This window comes from Pieris brassicae, chromosome 12, assembly GCF_905147105.1.
Source record: "Pieris brassicae chromosome 12, ilPieBrab1.1, whole genome shotgun sequence".
Taxonomy (NCBI): Eukaryota; Metazoa; Arthropoda; class Insecta; order Lepidoptera; family Pieridae; genus Pieris; species Pieris brassicae.
Window position 1 is genome coordinate 4,908,996 of NC_059676.1, and position 21,579 is coordinate 4,930,574.

The 21,579-nt window shown below is 35.2% G+C and overlaps 1 protein-coding gene across 3 annotated transcripts in view; it reads left to right on the top strand.

Moving 5' to 3' along the window:
• LOC123717561 (protein argonaute-2) overlaps nucleotides 1–21,579 on the top strand; it is a 29,910-nt gene that overhangs the window by 7,835 nt on the left and 496 nt on the right. For all 3 annotated transcript variants that reach the window (XM_045673626.1, XM_045673625.1, XM_045673624.1), the window contains exons 4-22: nucleotides 1,360–1,694; nucleotides 3,271–3,441; nucleotides 3,839–3,927; nucleotides 6,537–6,633; nucleotides 7,055–7,175; nucleotides 8,021–8,160; nucleotides 8,619–8,782; nucleotides 9,017–9,110; nucleotides 9,520–9,624; nucleotides 9,736–9,863; nucleotides 9,956–10,070; nucleotides 11,037–11,204; nucleotides 11,792–11,899; nucleotides 16,489–16,608; nucleotides 17,556–17,645; nucleotides 18,043–18,171; nucleotides 19,432–19,541; nucleotides 20,727–20,820; nucleotides 21,233–21,435. In XM_045673626.1, coding sequence (XP_045529582.1) covers nucleotides 1,360–1,694; nucleotides 3,271–3,441; nucleotides 3,839–3,927; nucleotides 6,537–6,633; nucleotides 7,055–7,175; nucleotides 8,021–8,160; nucleotides 8,619–8,782; nucleotides 9,017–9,110; nucleotides 9,520–9,624; nucleotides 9,736–9,863; nucleotides 9,956–10,070; nucleotides 11,037–11,204; nucleotides 11,792–11,899; nucleotides 16,489–16,608; nucleotides 17,556–17,645; nucleotides 18,043–18,171; nucleotides 19,432–19,541; nucleotides 20,727–20,820; nucleotides 21,233–21,435 — 2,581 coding nt within the window. The remainder of the gene's footprint in view (nucleotides 1–1,359; nucleotides 1,695–3,270; nucleotides 3,442–3,838; nucleotides 3,928–6,536; nucleotides 6,634–7,054; nucleotides 7,176–8,020; nucleotides 8,161–8,618; nucleotides 8,783–9,016; nucleotides 9,111–9,519; nucleotides 9,625–9,735; nucleotides 9,864–9,955; nucleotides 10,071–11,036; nucleotides 11,205–11,791; nucleotides 11,900–16,488; nucleotides 16,609–17,555; nucleotides 17,646–18,042; nucleotides 18,172–19,431; nucleotides 19,542–20,726; nucleotides 20,821–21,232; nucleotides 21,436–21,579) is intronic.

Below are 21,579 nucleotides of genomic sequence, written 5' to 3' on the forward strand. Positions count from 1 at the left end.
TTTGCGTTTGAGACAATCAGTATGAAATGCCGCATTTTTGTTCCGAATCACATTTTTCCTTTCATCGCCGGCTGTCACTTCAAATTTGGACTCGTCACTCCAAATAATACTACGCCACTGATCGGAACTCCAATTTAAATGATCACGAGAAAACTTCAGCCTCTTTTTTTGTATAGCAATCAACAGTGGTTTCTCCTTAGCGGTGTAAAATCCACTGAGGCGTCTTTGTGAATGTCGTCCATGCGTCGGGTTGTCTCTCTCCCTTAAATATGGCGAGGGATCCGATGGCTGACCATGCGTGATACTCGTGAACGGGTGCTACTTGTGGTGACTGGTCGTACTTGAATTCGTGTATGCGGTGATGTTAGTTATTTCGACTATGTATTTGCGTGATGTTCCCACGAGAATGTAAGTGCGTGCTCCTATTTCACTATGCCTCCTGCTGATACAGGATCTTTGACAATCTGAGACAAATCCTTGTTTTTAATTTATTTTATTATCATTTATTTACTTCAGATGTCATGTGGAACATGGTGTAATGGTTGCAGCTCCTTACAAACGTTGTTTAATACAAAAAAACTTGAAAGAGTGAAACTGAAAAGAGTGGCGGAGAGTTTATTGCCAGCTCTTCTCTTCCGTTCTATGCCCTTGATTTGAGAACTGGCAGTAAATGTAAAATAAGAAGCATTTAAAGTATATTTCCTTTTTTTTGACGTTCATAAGCTATATGAATAAATGATTTTTGACTTTGAATCATGTCCTTCCATTGCACCGTGAGTTCTCCAGCTTGAGCGCAACGATTATTTTTGATAATTTTCTGATGTGGGGTGGACCAGTTCCATTATTTTTATAGGGCTGAATGATAGATTGGACTATAGACCTGGGAAGTATCAAGTCTTTAGATATTTGGTAACTTAATTTGCCAGCATCGATTCCACTATCTATTAGCTTTCAAAGCTCTTCACACACACGGGTTTGAAGTTTTAGTCCCTCTTGACAACTGACACTGAATTACTTTTACAAATTTAAATTATGCAACATAAATAAGGTATAATCTTTTGCATCGATTAACAATTAGACGAACTATTTTGATTTTTTTTCTTCGAATTTAAAACAGAATATGTATAAATTTAAAAAGCTAAAATAGTTTATTGGTTCATAATTAAAAAATGGCATAAGTAACGCGACATGTGATAGTAGAACAGCTTAATATTTTATATAGATATATATAAAAATAATTTAGAAAAAATCTCACTTCAACGAACGTACGAACTATTTTGCATCGGGGCTCGTACAATATATTTCTTATGTATCTTATCTGAATCATATTTTGCTTAAAACTATTAATTTCACCTCCAGGTGCCCCAACACCAGGCTGGGGCCAGAGTGATCCACAAGTTGGGGCCACACAGCAGGCCGCGGTAAGAGCGCCAGCACCGTGGCAAGCACCTCAACCTATGGCCCCAGTGCCACACAGCCAAAGTGCTGCTCAGATTTCCCAAGCACCAAGAGAACTGAAACCATCAACCTCCCAAGTACCAATTGAACAACAACGTCCAGCAAGTTCAAAACCAACATCAGCTGTGTGCCGGTTCCAATTACCGAAAAAAATACGGGCTAGGGTTCCTGTACCTGCTGATGCTACGAGAGTTCTAACTAATTATCTACCCATGACCATAAAGCCACTTATAATTGTAAGTACGTTTTATATCAGTAAAGTTAAATAGTTAGATAAAAAAAATTGCTCAGTTTACGAAAAACACTTTTTGAACGGATTAAAGCTATGTATTATTTTTAAAACTTATAGTTATTTACATAATTCTAAATTTTAAATTTAAATTTTTTTCCGACGTTTCGTGTACTTTTCAGTCTGCGCGATCACGGTGACTGAAAACGAAAGGTGTTAAATGTCAAAAGTATCACAGCTGCAGAGAAAATGAAATTTAAAATTTAGAATTATGTAAATAACTTATAAGTTTTAAAAATAATACATAGCTTTAATCCGTTCAAAAAGTGTTTTTCTTAATGTGTAAAAGATATTTTAAAAGACAATACTATATTGGTCAGTTTGTATACCAATTTACGCACACATGTCTGTATGTGTAATTTTTTTTGTTATAATAGTTCAAAATACATATCTCATATAACATCACTTATATGATTGACTGTGAATGTCTATGAAAAACGAAGGAAGTTAATAGGCACGCAAAAAAGCGCCTTAAAATATGTTTAAAAGTATTATTTTTTTGTAAGAACCGGCAACTTTCTTATATCAAAGCGTTATCATTCCTTCTTAATATTGAAGGTTGAGTTTGTCTCGAAATTTTCACATCAATACATCAACTGCTGCCTCCACTATATACTCTAAATCTGCTTGTCTCAGGGCATTAGTTACGTGAATACCCATAATTGTCTGAATTTGACCAATGAGTAGGCGATCAACCCCGACTTCTTCTGCTGATATGAGATGAGATTATCTTCTGGCAGCCAGTTTGTAAAAGATTGTGGAGTTTTGTGGTGATCTTTACATGGTTGAGAAAGAAGAAACTTGTTGGATATTTATGCAATAATGTGTTATCATTTTATTATAGTATTAGCTGCCCCCGCGAACTTCGTTTCTCCTTGTGGGGTGGTGGTGGATGTGGTTTTAGTTAGCCTTAATACCGTGACACGAAAGAATAATTTCACTGTATTATCGTCACTATAATTTGAATTTGATTTACACTTCGGTCTAAGTAACACGTGGTTCGCTATGCTAACACCAAAAATTTAAAAAAGTAGAAATAATTTAATTTCACGGTATTTCGTTTACTACAAAATAAATTTAATTTATACTTTAGCCTCAATAACACGTGGTAATCATGGTATTGAATTGTAGCTTATATGACACGTTTGTCGGTTTACCATAGCAGTGCCATCTATTGATTACTTACTCAATCCAGTCGAAAAGTATCGACATCTGTTGGAAGAAGAATATTTAGAGTTAACAGATAATTGTGACTGTCAATTAATTATAGACAAATAATTTGCAATAAAATAAAATTGCGACTATAATTAAAGATCTATCTGCTCACAGTGTGCCAATTTAATTTAAAAGCGGTTAAGTAGTTTAGGCGTCCATCACGGACAAACATCGTGACAGGAGATTGATATATAATAAGATTATTTAAGTAATTTTATTTGAATTTGTGTATTATCTGTTTAACCTTAAAAACAATTCCTCAACTTATAGACTCTACTATATACACTATTTTTATTATGTTATTTTAGCATCGCTACGACGTCGCCATAAAGCCGGACAAGCCGAAAAAATTTATGGCGAGGATATTCCAAGCAATGAAAATGAAGCATTATCCAAAACATATAGTTGCATATGACCAAATGAAGAATTGCTACACACTTAAACCTCTCTTAACTACAGATGAACGGTTTATAACTGAGGTAAGATTTTATACTTAGATCTTGAAGTCTGTTAGACCAGCCAGCAAAACCATATATCACAAAAACACATTAGTTTAATTTTTATTTTTACAAAATACAAAATAATGGATGGACGTATTGCTAACAAGAACTCGGACTCAAGAATTCAATAAAATATTATATTTAAAAAAGGAATTTAAAAGTATCTTATCTGTGTACTGGAAATCAACTGTATTTTGTGCGTAAATTTTTCTCATGCTTAAATTGACAAAAATCTTTTTATATATCTTATTATAGCTCATGTCTTTGGCTGTGTATATATCTAGACAGTAACATTACAGTGCTTTATAATTTGTTTCTTTTTAATTTTAGACTCGTCAATAATGAATTCATTTTAAAAGGTGTTTCTCTTTTTCAGGTTGAAATCAAGGATGACAACGGCAAAGCTTGCAAATATGAAGTTGGATTGAAATTGACTGGAAAGGTCGACTTGGGCACGATATTGAGGTATTATTTATAACAAATTGCGTATGTACTTAATTTTACCGGTTATGTGGACAAAAATCAAAGGTCTCGTGCTGTAGTAGCTTACGATTCTAAGTTTGTGTCTCTAAACTTGGATTGAAACATATCAGTGTGTTGTCTTTCATACATGGAAAATACATTGTAAAAACAAACACTGATTTTAGTATGGATGGTTATGTGTGCAATGTAAAAGCAAAATAATAATTTCTGTTTTTCGGAACTATGATTTCTATATTATAAAATCTTTAAGCTTTTGTGTAAAGTATAATCTAGACAATATTTTCAAATATTTATACGAGCCAAGGCAGTTTTCTCAATCAGGCTTTCTTAGATTTATATGCGTGGCGATTTCCTAAATATCGCGAGCATAGCCAGATGCAAGCACTCTCTTTAACCGTTACATTGCATTCATTCATTTCATAGCAATTACCTATATCATATTAGTTACGCCTCGAGAGTATAGCCAGACGCAAGCACTCTCTTCAACTATTACATTGCATTCATTCGTTTCATAGCAATGACCTATATCATATTAGTTACGCCTCGAGAGTATAGCCAGACGCAAGCACTCTCTTCAACTATTACATTGCATTCATTCGTTTCATAGCAATGACCTATATCATATTAGTTACGCCTCGAGAGTATAGCCAGACGCAAGCACTCTCTTCAACTATTACATTGCATTCATTCGTTTCATAGCAATGACCTATATCATATTAGTTACGCCTCGAGAGTATAGCCAGACGCAAGCACTCTCTTCAACTATTACATTGCATTCATTCGTTTCATAGCAATGACCTATATCATATTAGTTACGCCTCGAGAGTATAGCCAGACGCAAGCACTCTCTTCAACTATTACATTGCATTCATTCGTTTCATAGCAATGACCTATATCATATTAGTTACGCCTCGAGAGTATAGCCAGACGCAAGCACTCTCTTCAACTATTACATTGCATTCATTCGTTTCATAGCAATGACCTATATCATATTAGTTACGCCTCGAGAGTATAGCCAGACGCAAGCACTCTCTTCAACTATTACATTGCATTCATTCGTTTCATAGCAATGACCTATATCATATTAGTTACGCCTCGAGAGTATAGCCAGACGCAAGCACACTCTTCAACTGTTATATTGCATTCATTCGTTTCATAGCAATTACCTATATCATATTAGTTACGCCTCGAGAGTATAGCCAGACGCAAGCACTCTCTTCAACTATTACATTGCATTCATTCGTTTCATAGCAATGACCTATATCATATTAGTTACGCCTCGAGGGTATAGCCAGACGCAAGCACTCTCTTCAACTATTACATTGCATTCATTCGTTTCATAGCAATGACCTATATCATATTAGTTACGCCTCGAGAGTATAGCCAGACGCAAGCACTCTCTTCAACTATTACATTGCATTCATTCGTTTCATAGCAATGACCTATATCATATTAGTTACGCCTCGAGAGTATAGCCAGACGCAAGCACACTCTTCAACTGTTATATTCCATTCATTCGTTTCATAGCAATGACCTATATCATATTAGTTACGCCTCGAGAGTATAGCCAGACGCAAGCACTCTCTTCAACTATTACATTGCATTCATTCGTTTCATAGCAATGACCTATATCATATTAGTTACGCCTCGAGAGTATAGCCAGACGCAAGCACACTCTTCAACTGTTATATTGCATTCATTCGTTTCATAGCAATTACCTATATCATATTAGTTACGCCTCGAGAGTATAGCCAGACGCAAGCACTCTCTTCAACTATTACATTGCATTCATTCGTTTCATAGCAATGACCTATATCATATTAGTTACGCCTCGAGAGTATAGCCAGACGCAAGCACTCTCTTCAACTATTACATTGCATTCATTCGTTTCATAGCAATGACCTATATCATATTAGTTACGCCTCGAGAGTATAGCCAGACGCAAGCACACTCTTCAACTGTTATATTGCATTCATTCGTTTCATAGCAATTACCTATATCATATTAGTTACGCCTCGAGAGTATAGCCAGACGCAAGCACTCTCTTCAACTATTGCATTGCATTCATTCGTTACATAGCAATGACCTATATCATGTTAGTTACGGCCCGAGAGTATAGCCAGACGCAAGCACTCTATTCAACGGTTACATTGTATTCATTCGTTACATAGCAATTAACATTTCATTATTACGCTTATATTTTGTTGTTGTACGCGAGTGGTTTATATACAGTCAAAGTAAAATCCTCTATTGTTTAAAGCACACCTAGGAATCGTACAGTATTAGAAAATATATTACAAGTCATGAAAAAGGACTTTGGGTCAAAACTTCAAGTTTGACTTTCAACAAGACTAGCAACTTTCACCTATTATATACTTGAATATGATTATCTATATTTCTTACGGATAAGTCCTCCATGTCAAAGTTTCACCAAAACAGGTTCAGTATTTTTTAAGATAAGGGGTACCCACGCATTTCTCAATGGGATATGTGTAATATAGGTACCTAAGTCTAAATCGTTGCTAAAATTGTTTCTAAACCTGGCTCGAGTTGTAAGCAAAAATAAATATATATCGGGGTGTTAATTTCAGTTACATCCGTGATGGGACATCGTTAGCCCCACCAACCGAAGCAATTCATTGTATTGATGTTGTTTTGCGTCAAGGAGCCCTCGAAAAGTATGTGAAGGTATGTTTTCAATTTTATTATCGTAAAGTTAAAGTTACATTTATTAATTCTGTTTTTAGCGACATCTTCATAGCAAAACTTTGTAACATTTAGTTATCTTACTTAAAATTTAAATTATATGCAAGCGCATTATTTTTACTCGGCCTTTTTTAAAATGTTGACACTTTCTGTAGTTCATAGTTGTTCAAGTTGATAAATCCGGCTCGAAGGACTAAAATTTAGATATCCAGGATCTTCTTAGCTATAAATTAGAATATAGAAAGAAATTAAAATATTTACGCGATCGCCAAGGGACATTTGATCTCTATTCACTAGTATTTTTTTTAATGCTTAAGACAGTGCCGGGTACTGTCGGTAATTCTGGAGTAGTATCTACAATGAATACAAATATACTCTACAGAATTCTTGAATTATTTTGCAGGCCAGCCGTCAATACTTTATGCGCCCCAAGAACCCTATCGACCTTGGAGATGGTCTTGAAATGTGGACTGGTTTGTTCCAGTCGGCCATTTTTACTTCCAGACCGTTTATCAACATTGATGGTAAGAACATATTACATGCTTATATGTACCCTTGTTAACACTTAAGGACTGTCACTATATCAGCAATTGAGCACGTGTTAAAGTCCTTAAGTTTTAACTAACCGATAATTTAAATTACACTTTGCTTTTGAGATAATTTGCTGCTGTTCAAATAGAATTTGATCGAAAAATAAAAAAAAAACAGCTTGGATGTTCATTTTACATTATAAGTATTATTCTTCACCAATTTATCGGAAACTATATATCCCAATTTAGGGACCAGTCCAAATTTTATTAAAATCGAAGTAGTAGTTTTTGGAGGGTACTAGTAGAATTTAAGTACCTATTTAAGTAAACTTTAAAAGAATTTGATTTTTTTAAATATTGTTTCTATTGCATCCAACTATCTTAATTAGCCAATAAATTACAGCCTACCCTCTTATCTAAACAACGCGGTTTGAATAGCGGCCTGAAAGATTCAGCTGTAGTGCAATGCGACTCGCGCCCTGCGTGGGCTCACGCATGTTTTCAGTGGGAAAGTGGTATTTACCCGATTGTGTCAGCTCATCGACTGCTAATCCAGCATGAAACTCTCATTAGTTGGGACTAACTGACTGCACTTCCCGACGTCATATTGACAGTTTGAAGAATTTCGACGCAAGCCACTAGGTAGCAGAAACTAAATTGAAATTAACATTCAACAAATAGGCAAATAACGAAACGTCATGGATCCAAGTATTTGCCTAGCTGTTTGTTAAAAATGCTGAATATATTTCAAGACGTTTGTAAAACGGCTTTGTTTGGTTAGGCTAGGCTAGCTAAGCTGCGACATTTCTACCGTAATTTAAAATTAAAATTGTTTTCAGTTGCCCATAAAGGTTTTCCGAAGTCACAGCCATTATTGGACACATACTTAAATGACTTCCGTTTGGATCCCAACAGTCCTATTGAAAGGCAGCGTAGGATGGAATGCGAACTGTTTGTGAAATTTCTCCGTGGTTTAAGGGTATTTATTCAAAAAATACTGTTAAAATTTAATAGAATGGTAGTATTTATTTACTTTGAAAAAACAATATATTGACTAGTATTGTTCACAGAGTAGAGAGTAGGGCAAAGACAAACGAGCAACAGACTTGACATAAAGGACAACTCAAGTCAATCTAGCAAAAGGCTAGAAATTTAAATAACAACAATTATCTTTAGTTTCTATGTCTCATAATGTTAGCAGAATTCCATATTAACCTTGGGTTTTTAATATTTTGGTCCTACTGTATTAAGGAAGAATAAATATTAAAAGACAGTACATAATTCAGTAAAAACACTAAGAAGATTTGCTATAGCCATATTGTAAAAAAATATGAATAACTTATATATTTTAGGGGGATTATTTTTATGTTTATATTTTAGAAACTGGCAACAATATTGCCATTATGTAGTGGCAGCGGTTATGTCAAATATTTTTAGGTGGTGGCAACAATTGGTGATGCTAAAACCGGATTCAGAAAGCGTGAATTTATTTGTAATGACATCAAACCGCCACCGAACGTCCTGAAATTCACTATGCAAGACGATTCGGGGCGTAGCCGCACTATTACCGTAGAGCAATACTTCACGGAAAAGGGATTGAGGTTAACTGTTGATTTAAAACTTTAATATAAGCTTGTTTGTAGTCTCAACGATATATTTTGTTTTTTAAATGTCATTTTTAATTCTCTATTTTCTAATATCAGTGCATACTTGTAATTTGGAAGTTTTGTTGTCGTGTGTATTGCCTTATGAATCAATAATTATTGCCATATGCACAGAACACTTTACTAAAATTTTTCGAATTATTTGGAATTTATAAATGTCTTTTTTTTCAGGCTTCGCTATCCAAACATTAATTGTATTTGGGTTGGCGCGAGAGATAAAGAGATATACTACCCAATGGAGTTATTACAAATTTCATATGGACAGGTACTATCACAAAGATGTTGTATATTGACTAGTTGCGTCCCGCTTTAAACGCGGCAATTTTGCAGCGTCGGGACGTGACGACCCCATCGCTCTCTGGTGAAATTACCTGTGAGTGAGATTATTTCACCAGCGCAAGCACTCAACCCCTTCCTATGGGAGTGCCGTTCTGTTGCCTTCGGGCTTCAGCCAAATGGGCAGGCAGGACCGGGGCAGTACCACTGTCTCAGAAAACCGGCGTGAAGTGATGCAATAGGTTCGCCTTATTGTACTCGCGTTTCGTGCTCTGAGAGAGATTTCCGTTTTTTTTTTAAATTATTATTCATAATAATGTTTTACTCATGTATGTACTCATGTATTATAATGTATTATTATGTTAATAACTCGGTTGAATTTTTCATATTTTTTATAGGCCCTGAACAGACAGTTGAATGACAGACAACTGTCGAAAATGGTCCGTGAAGCGGCAACACCGCCCAGTGACAGAAAGCGAAAGATTGAAGAGGTTATTAGAGACGTAAGTCAAAGAAAGTTTTTTTTTTAATTGTTTTATTACTGTTTTAACTTTTACTATGTAAATAATGGGAAAAAATATATTTGCCATAAAGATTTTTTAAACGTTTTTCAGATGAAATATTCGAGTAACGAATATTTCAAGGAGTTTGGATTGGAGATCTCAAATAATTTCTACGAGGTTGACGCGAAAGTTTTGCACGCGCCAGTTTTGAATGTTGGCGAGGGAACTGTAAGGCCAAGGTAAACCAATCAAACTGTTATTATTATAATTTATTACATTATTTACATGACCGTGTTGGTTCATATATATATGAGTAATATTTAAAATACAGGGGCGGAGTTTGGATGGCAAAGAAACTGCTAAAGCCCAGTGCTCTTCAGTCTTGGGGCTTCTTGGTAGTCGACACTGACCCTAATAGACTGCAATGCCATGACATCATTAAAAAGGTATAAAACTTAATAAAATATTATTATTATTATTTATTTACACTTCGTTACACTACAATAAAAAAAATAACATAATTAAATCAAAAGGAGGGCAACTGGCGGCCTTATCGCTTTCGAGCGATCTCTTCTAGGCAACCACTGTGAGTAAAGTAAAAAAGTAAAAATTTATTAAATTACAAAAGATAGGCAAGACGTGCAAAAATACATGTTATACACAGTAATTAAAACAAAAACTAAACAGGAATAACAAAAAAAAAGAACAAACTAAACTAAAAAGATGATACATTAAAAATAGGAAGTAAAAAGACACCTAAATCACGATAATTTTAGATATTATTATTATTTTTTGTGCTTCATTTTGGTGGTTAAATTGGTCAAAATGCAATACATACGCGATTTTTGTACTTTGACACAAACGCAGAACGACGCACACGTGACGAACTTGACATTTGTATACGTGTTTTTGATATTTCAATAATTGTTCTAAGAACCTGCCACAATAATGATTGGCATATCATTTCGTATTGATTCTATAATCACTAAATTAAAACGATTTTTATAACTTTGTCAAATAATTTAAAAAAAGTGAAATGGAGCTATTAAGGCCCTATCCCAGCACGAATTGCCGTGTCAGTGTCTCGTGGTGGTCTGCGGTGATGGGAGAGCTGGAGCGCTGAGGCGCGCCGGCCCGTAATAACAATTAGTTATGTAAAACTCAAAATCATGTTCTATATAAAATGAATTCAAAGTGTCAAAAATTTGCTATGTTCGGATTTTTTTTCTATCGAGCGAAGTTATTTGAATGGTTCGTTGAAAATGGATACATAAACTACTCAATTCCACCATATATTTTTTCCGTTTGCTTCAAGACACGATGACAAAAAATGGAAGGAAACAATTTACTTTTTTGTTTGGCAACCGTATAAGCCCGTAACATGAGGTTAATATAAAAGTTATCGTTTTCAGATTCAAGACGTAGGTCGCCAAATGGGTATGTCGGTACAAGTTCCAGCCTTGACCAACTTCAATGTGAGGGCACATGAGTTGCTCACGACCTTCCGTCGAGCTTCTGACAGTCACATCAACTTCCTCTTTGTTATCGTCAGTTCACGGTCTAGGGATATCTACCAAAAGGTATGGAATGTTTAAGAGTACTATGCCTAATACGGAGACTTTACAGAGATAAAAATATGATTTGAAACTTGGTTTAGCGATATTTTAGCCTCGCGTGGATTTCGTGTATTATGGCAACATTTTTAGCGACTTCACGAATAATAATCGATTTTAACGCGATCATACAAACAGATGCGTGTTCGTTGTATAAGAAAGAAAAGTGTACGTTAAAAATGGCTTACCAAAGTACGATTATTTGAAGATTTTTTTAGAGTGGTTTAACAGCGTTGACTCAAATATATAGCTAATGCGTCAAGCATATAGGCATAATCTAAAGAAAGAAAAATATCACGTTCGAAAGTACGTTTATATAATGGATGTAAAAATACAGAAACTCATCAGTCGTCCAGTTTTGTTTTTTTTTATATAGAATAAACGGGAAGCTTACCTGATGTTATATATGTCGTAGAGTTAGTTAGGCTCGCGAGAGCGTCGTCGGCCTTTTTTAGTACATGTGGTTTGACAGCTCATACAACTAGATTTTGACGTTTTATAGTATGTACGTAAAAGACTAAAATGTTCTATTGTCTCTTTCAATATTGTTGTAGGTGAAGAAAATGGCGGAGTTGGAAGTGGGTATTTTGACCCAGTGCATTAAAGATCAGACCGCTGAGAGGCGTATGAATGAGCAGACCATACGAAATATATTGCTCAAGGTAATTTTTTTATTTAATATAATTTTAGTTTTAATTGATTCTGATCAAGTTATTTTTGGCTAATTTTTTTTTTTCGAATCGTTTTTATTAACTGCCTCTTGACTGGGACATACTTGGATAACAGTCCAACATAGCGATATTAAACATACATAGAGCCCACCAACACAACTATGCCCTTTAAAGGAAACATCTTCTAGTATTGTTCTCGAATAGCAAATTCCAAATTCCTTACTTAAAAACATGAAACATTATTTCATACTAATGCAATAGAAAACTCACTAATACATAATATAACATATTGTTACGAAGACGGGTCGACTACAATGTTTCTAGGTTTTTCCACTACTTAGAGAACTTTTCAGCAGGCTGTAATATGATTTCTGACTGTGTCAGGAGAGGGTCAATCACATATTAGAAAATTGTAATTTCCATAATGTTACCCTAGTTTTCAGGAAGCTGAAAAAAGTAGTCGATTGGTGCAGTTTTCAGGAGACCCGTTTTCAGGCCTAGTTATACCCCTTGGATGAAGGAATATTCTAGACCGAACTTTCTAGGTGTGAGACAAGAACGAAATGATACGAGAGAGAGAGAGAGAAGATCAGAACTTTCTCGAAACTAGACTGAGCACTCTAGAACGCCGTACGACAAGGACGAAGCAACGTGCGAAAGAGACAAAGAGTGCGGACGTTCTAGAATTGTGCAATCGCTACTCAGTAGCAAGCCCGCCTAGAAAGTTCTCGAATATTGTTTAGAATTATTCCCAGGGATATATAAGCGAGCCGAAACGCGACTAGTCGCCTTTAGTTTGGAATGCGATAACAAGAGAGAAACACCGAAGCGATAAAGTGCGAATAAAGTGAATACAAATGACAAAGTACTGTGTAAAGTGTGCATAAGTGAAGTAATAAGTGATTGTTTTTGTGTGTGCTATAAGTGCCTTTCTGCAAGTAATTTGTGCCCATAAATTCCTCATTGATTTATCAAGAAATAAATCCTTGAATAAATCTACGGCAACATTTTGGTGTCAGAAGTGGGATAGAAAAATGCTAATTACTCCAAGGGAGTATCGTGAGGAGTTTGTGGCAGAGTCTGCAGCAGCTTTGGAGATGCAGACAATGAAAACTGATTCGTTAAAAGATAAGTTTGAAAACCTGGACAGTAGGTTATCTAAACAGGAGAAACGCTTGCTTGAGTTAGAAAAGGAGATTCAGTGCCTTAAGATGTCAGGTTTTGTGGAATCATCTGGAACGCTGGAAACACCTACCTTTAATGGTTCTTCTTCTTGGGGGGCCTATAAGGTACAGTTTGATACTCTGTGCAGGATGAACGGTTGGAAAAATGATCAGGCTGTAGCTGCTCTTATGTTGGGACTGCGAGGCGAAGCCTTGACCGTTTTAGAAGCCATGAAAGGTGATGTGACACTAACGCGACTGCTGGATGCCCTTGAGTCACGTTATGGGGACTCACATTTGGAGCCAGTCTGTAGGGCTCAATTACGGGAGAGAGTGCAGCAACCAAATGAGAGCTTACAAGAATGGGGCCTGGAAATAGAGAAGCTGGTAAAGAAAGCCTACGCATCCTTACCAGATGTAGCAGACAAGATATTAGTACAAACCTTCATTGATGGAATAAGAGATCGTGAAGTCAGGATAAGTGTAAATCTTGGTCACCATAAGGACCTTAAGGATGCTCTAGCCCATGCGTTGGAGGTGATTCGGAAAGACCCTCAACCTTAGCGCATTAGGGCTATCACGGAAAAAGCTAAGGGTCAACGAGGGCCAACCTATTACACCTGTGGGGAAGTAGGGCACATGAGGTTTTCATGCCCTAAGAAAGACTTCCGAGGTGATGTCAAGGTTAGACGTGGGAATACCTTAGTTATCGAAGGAGAAGTCAATGGCACTAAGTGTGATCTGACACTTGATACCGGAGCTTCACGAACAGTGATCAGATACCAGCTTTTGAAGACATTTTATAAAAGCCCTTCTAGAGGAATTGTACAGCTTGTGACGGCAACAGGTCAGCGCATAACCGATCGGGGAGAAGGTATCACAACCTTCAAGATTGGTGGAAGTTTATACAGACACAAGGTTGTTCTTGCCGACATAGTAGATGACTGCATAATCGGATTAGACTTCATGAAGTATTATAAGTGTAAGATAGATCTGGAAAAAGGGATGTTCAAGTGTGGAGAACAGGAAGTTTGTTTTAAAGGCAACTCTTCAAAATGTGGTTATGACGCCTGTAGAGTAATCAATGTGGACGGACAAGTCAGTAATCAACAAGAGTGGAACACAGTTCGAACAGTGCCGGATAATTATACGGAAGCCCTGTCAATACTTCTATCAAAAGCAGAGGGACAGTTAAAGAAATTTTCTGACATGTTATCTACCCGCGAAAAAGAGCTAAGAAGGAATTCAGATGATATGTCTCAAGGACTGTGCGAAAAAGTTAACGAACAGGATGGAATGGTAAATGACCACGTGAGAATACTACGGACAGACACCATAAGTACAGATTGGTGTGGGAAATTAATTCAGGAACAGCAACAACAAGATTCTGACATTAAACCAATTCTGGACTGGATGCAATCTTCAGCTGTCAAGCCGCAATGGAGTAAAGTTGCATCAACAAGTATCACTACTAAGAGTTACTGGGCTCAATGGGATAGTTTAGTTCTACATAATGGAGTGTTATGTCGCAAATTGAAAAATGCTCAAGGCGATCATTTGCGATAGTTGTACCAAGATTGAAGGTTCGCGACATATTAGAAATTTGTCATACTGACTTGTCTAGTGGACATTTAGGAGTAAAACGGACCCTTATGAAGGTTAAGGAAATGTTTTATTGGATACATTATCGTGCAGATGATCAAGATCTGCTGGATCAAGAAATGTAGAGCTTGTGCAGTTGTTAAGGATCCGCAGACTCGATCTCGATGGGAAAAGATAATGGCCTCCTATAAAGGAAGTAATGATGCTCGGGACGAGCATGTCTAAGGAGGGGGTAGTGTTACGAAGACGGGTCGACTACAATGTTTCTAGGTTTTTCCACTACTTAGAGAACTTTTCAGCAGGCTGTAATATGATTTCTGACTGTTTCAGGAGAGGGTCAATCACATATTAGAAAATTGTAATTTTCATAATGTTACCCTAGTTTTCAGGAAGCTGAAACCTTTTTTTTCAGTCGGTTTCAGAACATGTGTAGTCGAGTGGTGCAGTTTTCAGGAGACCCGTTTTCAGGCCTAGTTATACCCCTTGGATGAAGGAATATTCTAGACCGAACTTTCTAGGTGTGAGACAAGAACGAAATGATACGAGAGAGAGAGAGAGAAGATCAGAACTTTCTCGAAACTAGACTGAGCACTCTAGAACGCCGTACGACAAGGACGAAGCAACGTGCGAAAGAGACAAAGAGTGCGGACGTTCTAGAATTGTGCAATCGCTACTCAGTAGCAAGCCCGCCTAGAAAGTTCTCGAATATTGTTTAGAATTATTCCCAGGGATATATAAGCGAGCCGAAACGCGACTAGTCGCCTTTAGTTTGGAATGCGATAACAAGAGAGAAACACCGAAGCGATAAAGTGCGAATAAAGTGAATACAAGTGACAAAGTACTGTGTAAAGTGTGCATAAGTGAAGTAATAAGTGATTGTTTTTGTGTGTGCTATAAGTGCCTTTCTGCAAGTAATTTGTGCCCATAAATTCCTCATTGATTTATCAAGAAATAAACCCTTGAATAAATCTACGGCATTTTCTATCCGATCCCCTAGCTCGTAACAATATAAACAAAACAATAAAACATGAAACCTACACCTTTTTATAAAAAAATATAAATAATGCCATCTTGATATATTTAGTTCACAAGGCGCGCCGTAAATGCCGTAAATTTCAACCGCTTACCACACCAAGTTTATTTGGCACTTGCAGTCCTAGTCTTCAACATTTCCGCATCATATATCTATAAAAATATAGTATCCTACCACACCCAATACAAAGAAAGTTTCATACGTAACCGGCTAAAATGGCCAAAAAGAACTTCTCATGTCAAATTCAAAATCATTTAGGTAACAGTAGTTTGACATTAAAGGAGGCTCTTTATCCGGTCGCTAAACTCCAAAAAAGTACATTGTTCATTTCCATTTTTTGTCATCATTTCTTGAAATTACGCGAATGGAAAAAATATATGGTGAAGTTGAGTAGTTTATGTGTCCATTTTAAAGATCGATTCACGATTTAAATAACTTCGCTCTATAGAAAGAAATCCAAACATAGCCAATTTTTGACACTTCGAATTCATTTTATGACGTAAATGTATATAGAACATGATTTTGAAATTTACACGATATATTTTATAGCAAGCCAAGTAATCTATTTAAAAATGATAGAATTACATTAATTTAATGTGTTACATAACTATTACGGGCCGGCGCGCCTCAGTGCTCCAGCTCCGCACTGAGCATCGCAGTCCACCCCGAGACACTGACACGGCAATTCGTGCTGGGATAGGGCTTCTCAATGCCAGTTCTCAAATCAAGAAGAACTAGCAAAACACTCTCCGCCACTCTTCTTTTTCCTTGTTTATTTTTAGGTTAATTCAAAACTGATGGGTGTGAATCAAACAATTGGCACTTCGTCCGAGCCGGCTTGCCTTAGAAGCGGTGGGGTTATGGTCGTAGGAGCTGATGTGACCCATCCATCGCCTGAACAAGTAAGAACATATTAAGATTAAAGTATTATTAGCAATATGAACAAAGAAAATAATAGTTTACTATTTCGTTAAATAGGTATAAATATTATCGGTGTCAATAACACCTTTGTGGATTTAATAACACGTTACGGGAGCTTAAAAATTTTAAATTACAAATAATACATTTATATCAAATCAGATTTATTGTATTAAAAAAAAAACTCATCAGCCATATTAACCGGTTGTCCGAGCGTACGTAGAGTTACGTATAAATACGTAAAACTTAAGCAATAGCGTGTACGTGTATTACGTGATTACGTTCTTGGAACTGCCCTCCTTTTGATTTAATTATGTTAATTTTTTTTATATTGTAATGTAACGAAGTGTTAATAAATAAATAAAAATAATATTAGTCTCTGGAACGGATGTGATGTATTGTTACATACAATAGAGTTATAGTAGTTTTCATGGATACATGTTTCGACGTCGATTTTAATTAGTGACATTTCGCTATTGAGGTTGGTATGAAATTATGTGCTCCGGGCGGTTCAAGAATCTTCAAAATATTGTGTAACGTAATACTTGAACGCTCCCCAAAGCGGTTTCCTCAGAATGTTTTCCTTCACCGTTTGAGTGAATGTTAAATGCGCAACGGGGGATTGAATCTACGACCTCAGGGATGAGAGTCGCACGCCATAGCGAATAGTGATAAATTATATAATACGAATAATACATACATTCCGTGATTACGCTTTTAATTTTAGGATTATGAACTATAGAATTAATTTTTATTGTGTAAATATTTATAACATAACTAACTGAATCTAAATAGTTCAGTCAGTTAAAATTGTTTTATCCTTATTTGTGATAGATACACATATACATAGAAGACATTAATGATTATATAAAACTATTATTATACTAATCTAGATCAAAAAAAAAACTTTAACTACTTTGCATTACTACAGACGGACATACCAAGTATTGCAGCAGTGACCGCATCCTTTGACACTAAATGCTTCCAGTACAATATCGAATTGAGTATTCAAACTCCTAAGGTAAGTTTTTATATACTTATGCTTTGTTTTCGCAAATACAAAGAAAAAAAAATATTTCATCTATTCGTTCTTAAAAACTTAAAGTTCATAGTAGATATTTTTAGGTTAATTTGACAGAGGTAATGGAACTTTGCTCTATTTGTAATGTTAGAGTTAATCAAGGATTATACAAGAATTACCGTGTGTTTGTGAACGGGTACAAATTTGAGTCCGTTTTATTAAAGCTGAAATAATATAATACATTATTGATATAAATTATATAGTTTTAATTAATATTAATGTAATTATTAATCAAAATGATTACTGTCGAACTATAATAACGTAATATTGTTGTTAAAATATTTTAGCACTTCTGCAATTTCAAATCCCATGATAAGCGTCAAGATTTTATTTACAGAAAGAAGTTATTGTCGAGTTTGAAAATATGATAGTGGAACACTTGAAAGTCTACAAGAAGCATCAAAACTCGCTCCCGAAGAAAATATTCATCTTCCGTGACGGGGTTTCTGAAGGACAATTTGCTCAGGTAGTAATTTTACTAATAAAAATAATGGGGCAGACAAAGGTCGGCTACGCACTCGCGACCCCTCTGGCAATGAGAGAGTCCATTGGCGGCGTTATCACTTAACATCAGATGAGCCTCCTGTTTTATAAAAAAGGTGATCTTTTACTTGCCTGAAAAAGAACAATAAAGCCTGCAGAAATTCAGGAGACGTAGAGCCTAAGTGTTTACGTACGTAGTAGTTACGTATACTTTCGTATGTCAAAATCCAATACGTTTTTAACAAACGGTTTTTTAGATATTTGTAACATACATACATAACTTTATTGGATTTACAGTCGTCTCTCGATATATTGAAACTCAGTGAATTAGAGATAACTTTTAAATTACCAAGAGTTCAAAATAACAAGCGTTTATAACCACGAGGACTGAAGTAAAGATTGATCAAAAGTCGTGATTTATTTTATCTATAGTATTTACATTCATAAACAATTATTCATATTTGATTTTTCGAAAAGAAGTCTGTAATGAGCGCCTTCAGTCTCATTGTCATGATCATACGTGTCGCTTCCGTAGGTCGTAGGGGTAGTAAGACATTCCCAGAACAAGTCTTTACATATAAAAATAAAAACAACGTATTTATTCACTTTAAGTACATATTCATTACAATGTGTAAGATTTGGTAACCCTTTTAAGTAAAAAATACTTGTGACAGTTTCCAGCTCTTTCATAACATTCATAACACAATTATACATTCCTTAAAATATATTTGTATATGATTTAATTGCATCTTTTATTTTATTTATTTTAGTTTTTAATTTTGCAACTGTTATCAACGTGCTTGAGTGCATGAGTGAGTCAGTGAGTGAATGAATAAAGTGTGTATATACATACAAGGTCTCAGAAGAGCCTCTAACACTGCGTAGGGTGTGTTCATAAGCCAGTCTTTTAGTCGTATTTTATTATTAAGTTAAGCAGCCTATTTAATTTATTATAGATATAGTCGATACATGTATGTAATATGTAAACCTCGTTTGTTTGCACGATAAATATTTCAAATTGTTTATTTTGATTTTATTTATGAATTAACATTGTGTTTATTAAATTTATCGAGTATAAGTCCGAAAAAAATTCAAATCATTCGTCAGTTAGTCGACTGTATTTGTTACATTTTAAGTATTCGAAAGCCTGTTAAATATTTCTGATCATTGTGAATCTTCCACTATTATTATAGTTGAGCTGTTTCCAAGTTCTTCGGTACATTTTTATATGAAATATTTTCAGGTGATGAATAGTGAGCTGGTGGCTGTTTACAGGGCGTATGAACGTCTTGCCGGGTGTAATGTGAAGCCTGAGGTTTTGTTCCTTTTAGTCCAAAAGCGACATCACACTAGGTATTTATATGCTTACATATTATGAAATATAAATGACTGCATGTGTATGTTTGAAAGCAAACATTTCCTAACGGATTTTTGTACAGTTATCTGTGATTCTTGAGAAAGATTTAGCTATTTTATTTATAATGGTTCTATGTATATTAATCGGCTTAACAGTTAGGTACTGTTAAAGATATTTTTTAAATACTAGAAATCCAGGTAGCTAGTTTATAACTAATTAAATGTAAACATATAATGTAAAAAGAAATCGCGTTTTCATAATTTCTTAGCATAATTGACATTTCTCAGTTAATTATTTTCGATAATATTATTTGTTCAGTGTCATACTTGGAATATATTTTAAATATTTTTTCTCAAAAAAGCGAAACTTGTACAAGCTTATGCTTAAATAAGATTATCAAATTGAATTTATTACTACTACTACTTACTGACTACTATCTACTTTGAAATTGTTATTTAAAACATATGAATCATCAAAAAAGTATTCAATGAATTCTATTTACTATTGGTCGTATTACGCTTTGTGTATTAAAGATTTTATATAATAAAAAAACATGTTTAGTAGAAAAAGAAAGGGTTTTGAGATTCCTTTAGTTAGTCTCTTCCATTTGTTATATTAACGGTAATTGACATAATAATTTCTACATAACACTTACAAATTTTATGCTCAAACTACTATTGCACAATAAGAATACATTCCGTATCAGCATAGGACAGGTCAAAGTCAGAGTCAAAAATCATTTATTCATATAGGTAACACAATATACACTTATGAACGTCAAAAAAGAAATCAGAACGTCAAATCAAGGGCGTAGAACGGAAGAGAAGAAATTGCAATAAACTCTCCGCCATTTTTGTTTAACGTTTGTAAGGAGCTGCGACCATTACAACCATGTTCCACATGACACACAGGTTGAAAAGATGTTGTTTAAGATTATTAGTGGATGTGTAAAGTTTTAATTGCTTCTAAGTCTGTTTTTAAGATAGTGGTTAAAGATGAAATGGCCTCTGAAGAAGAATAAGGCAGCTTATATGTAGGTTTACGTTGTTTATTATGTGGTGTAGTCGGTGTTTGTTTCCAAAAAAGTCAGCATATAACCATATACAAATACTGTTATGATTATTGTTATAACTGGAATTGAACTGGGGATGTGCTAGTTATTTATATTCGTTAAATTTCAGATTCTTTTTGGGCGCGAACAACGCACAGAACGTGTTGCCAGGAACTGTTGTAGATAAGGACATTGTGCACAACAGCGAAATGGACTTTTACATGGTAATGTTTTTCTTAGAAAATATATTTTAAATTCTTTTCTTATTTTATGTATTTTAATTTATATAATTTTTTTCTTATATATTTTTAATTTCAAATTTAGTATTGTCTTTTGTTAACATAGCTTTTACATGTTAACAAAACACTTTTTAAACGAATTGAAGCTATGTATTATTATTATAAACTTATAATTCTTTACATAATATTAAATTTATTTTTTTCGACGTTTCGCGTGCTGCTTTACAGGGTGCGTGGTCACGGTGAATGAAGACAAAAGGTGTTGAATGTCAAAAGTATCACAGCTCTAAAGAAAGTTGTGTTATCTGTATTTATTTCCCCGGAGTTGATATCGACTAAAAGATGACGGGTTTTTGCAGAAATGACTAACAATTCTATTACAATTTTCATATTTCAGGTATCCCATCAAGCAATAAAAGGCACGGCCCGTCCTACACGTTATTATGCAGTGCGCAACGATGGCAACATTCCCATAGAGGAAGTAGAGCAGTTGACCTATTACTTGTGTCATTTGTACTCGCGCTGTACTCGCTCTGTGTCATATCCCACGCCCACGTACTACGCCCATCTTGCTTGTACACGTGCCAAACATCTCACAGCGTAAGTTATTTATACATAATTATTCAGAGCTAGAACAGAACCCCTTTAGGGCTTTCGTCTCGAATTTTGATATATGTAGTCCGGTTCGGTGTCTGGAACACATGACCATAAACTATTGTATTACCAAAAAGGTAATAAATACTG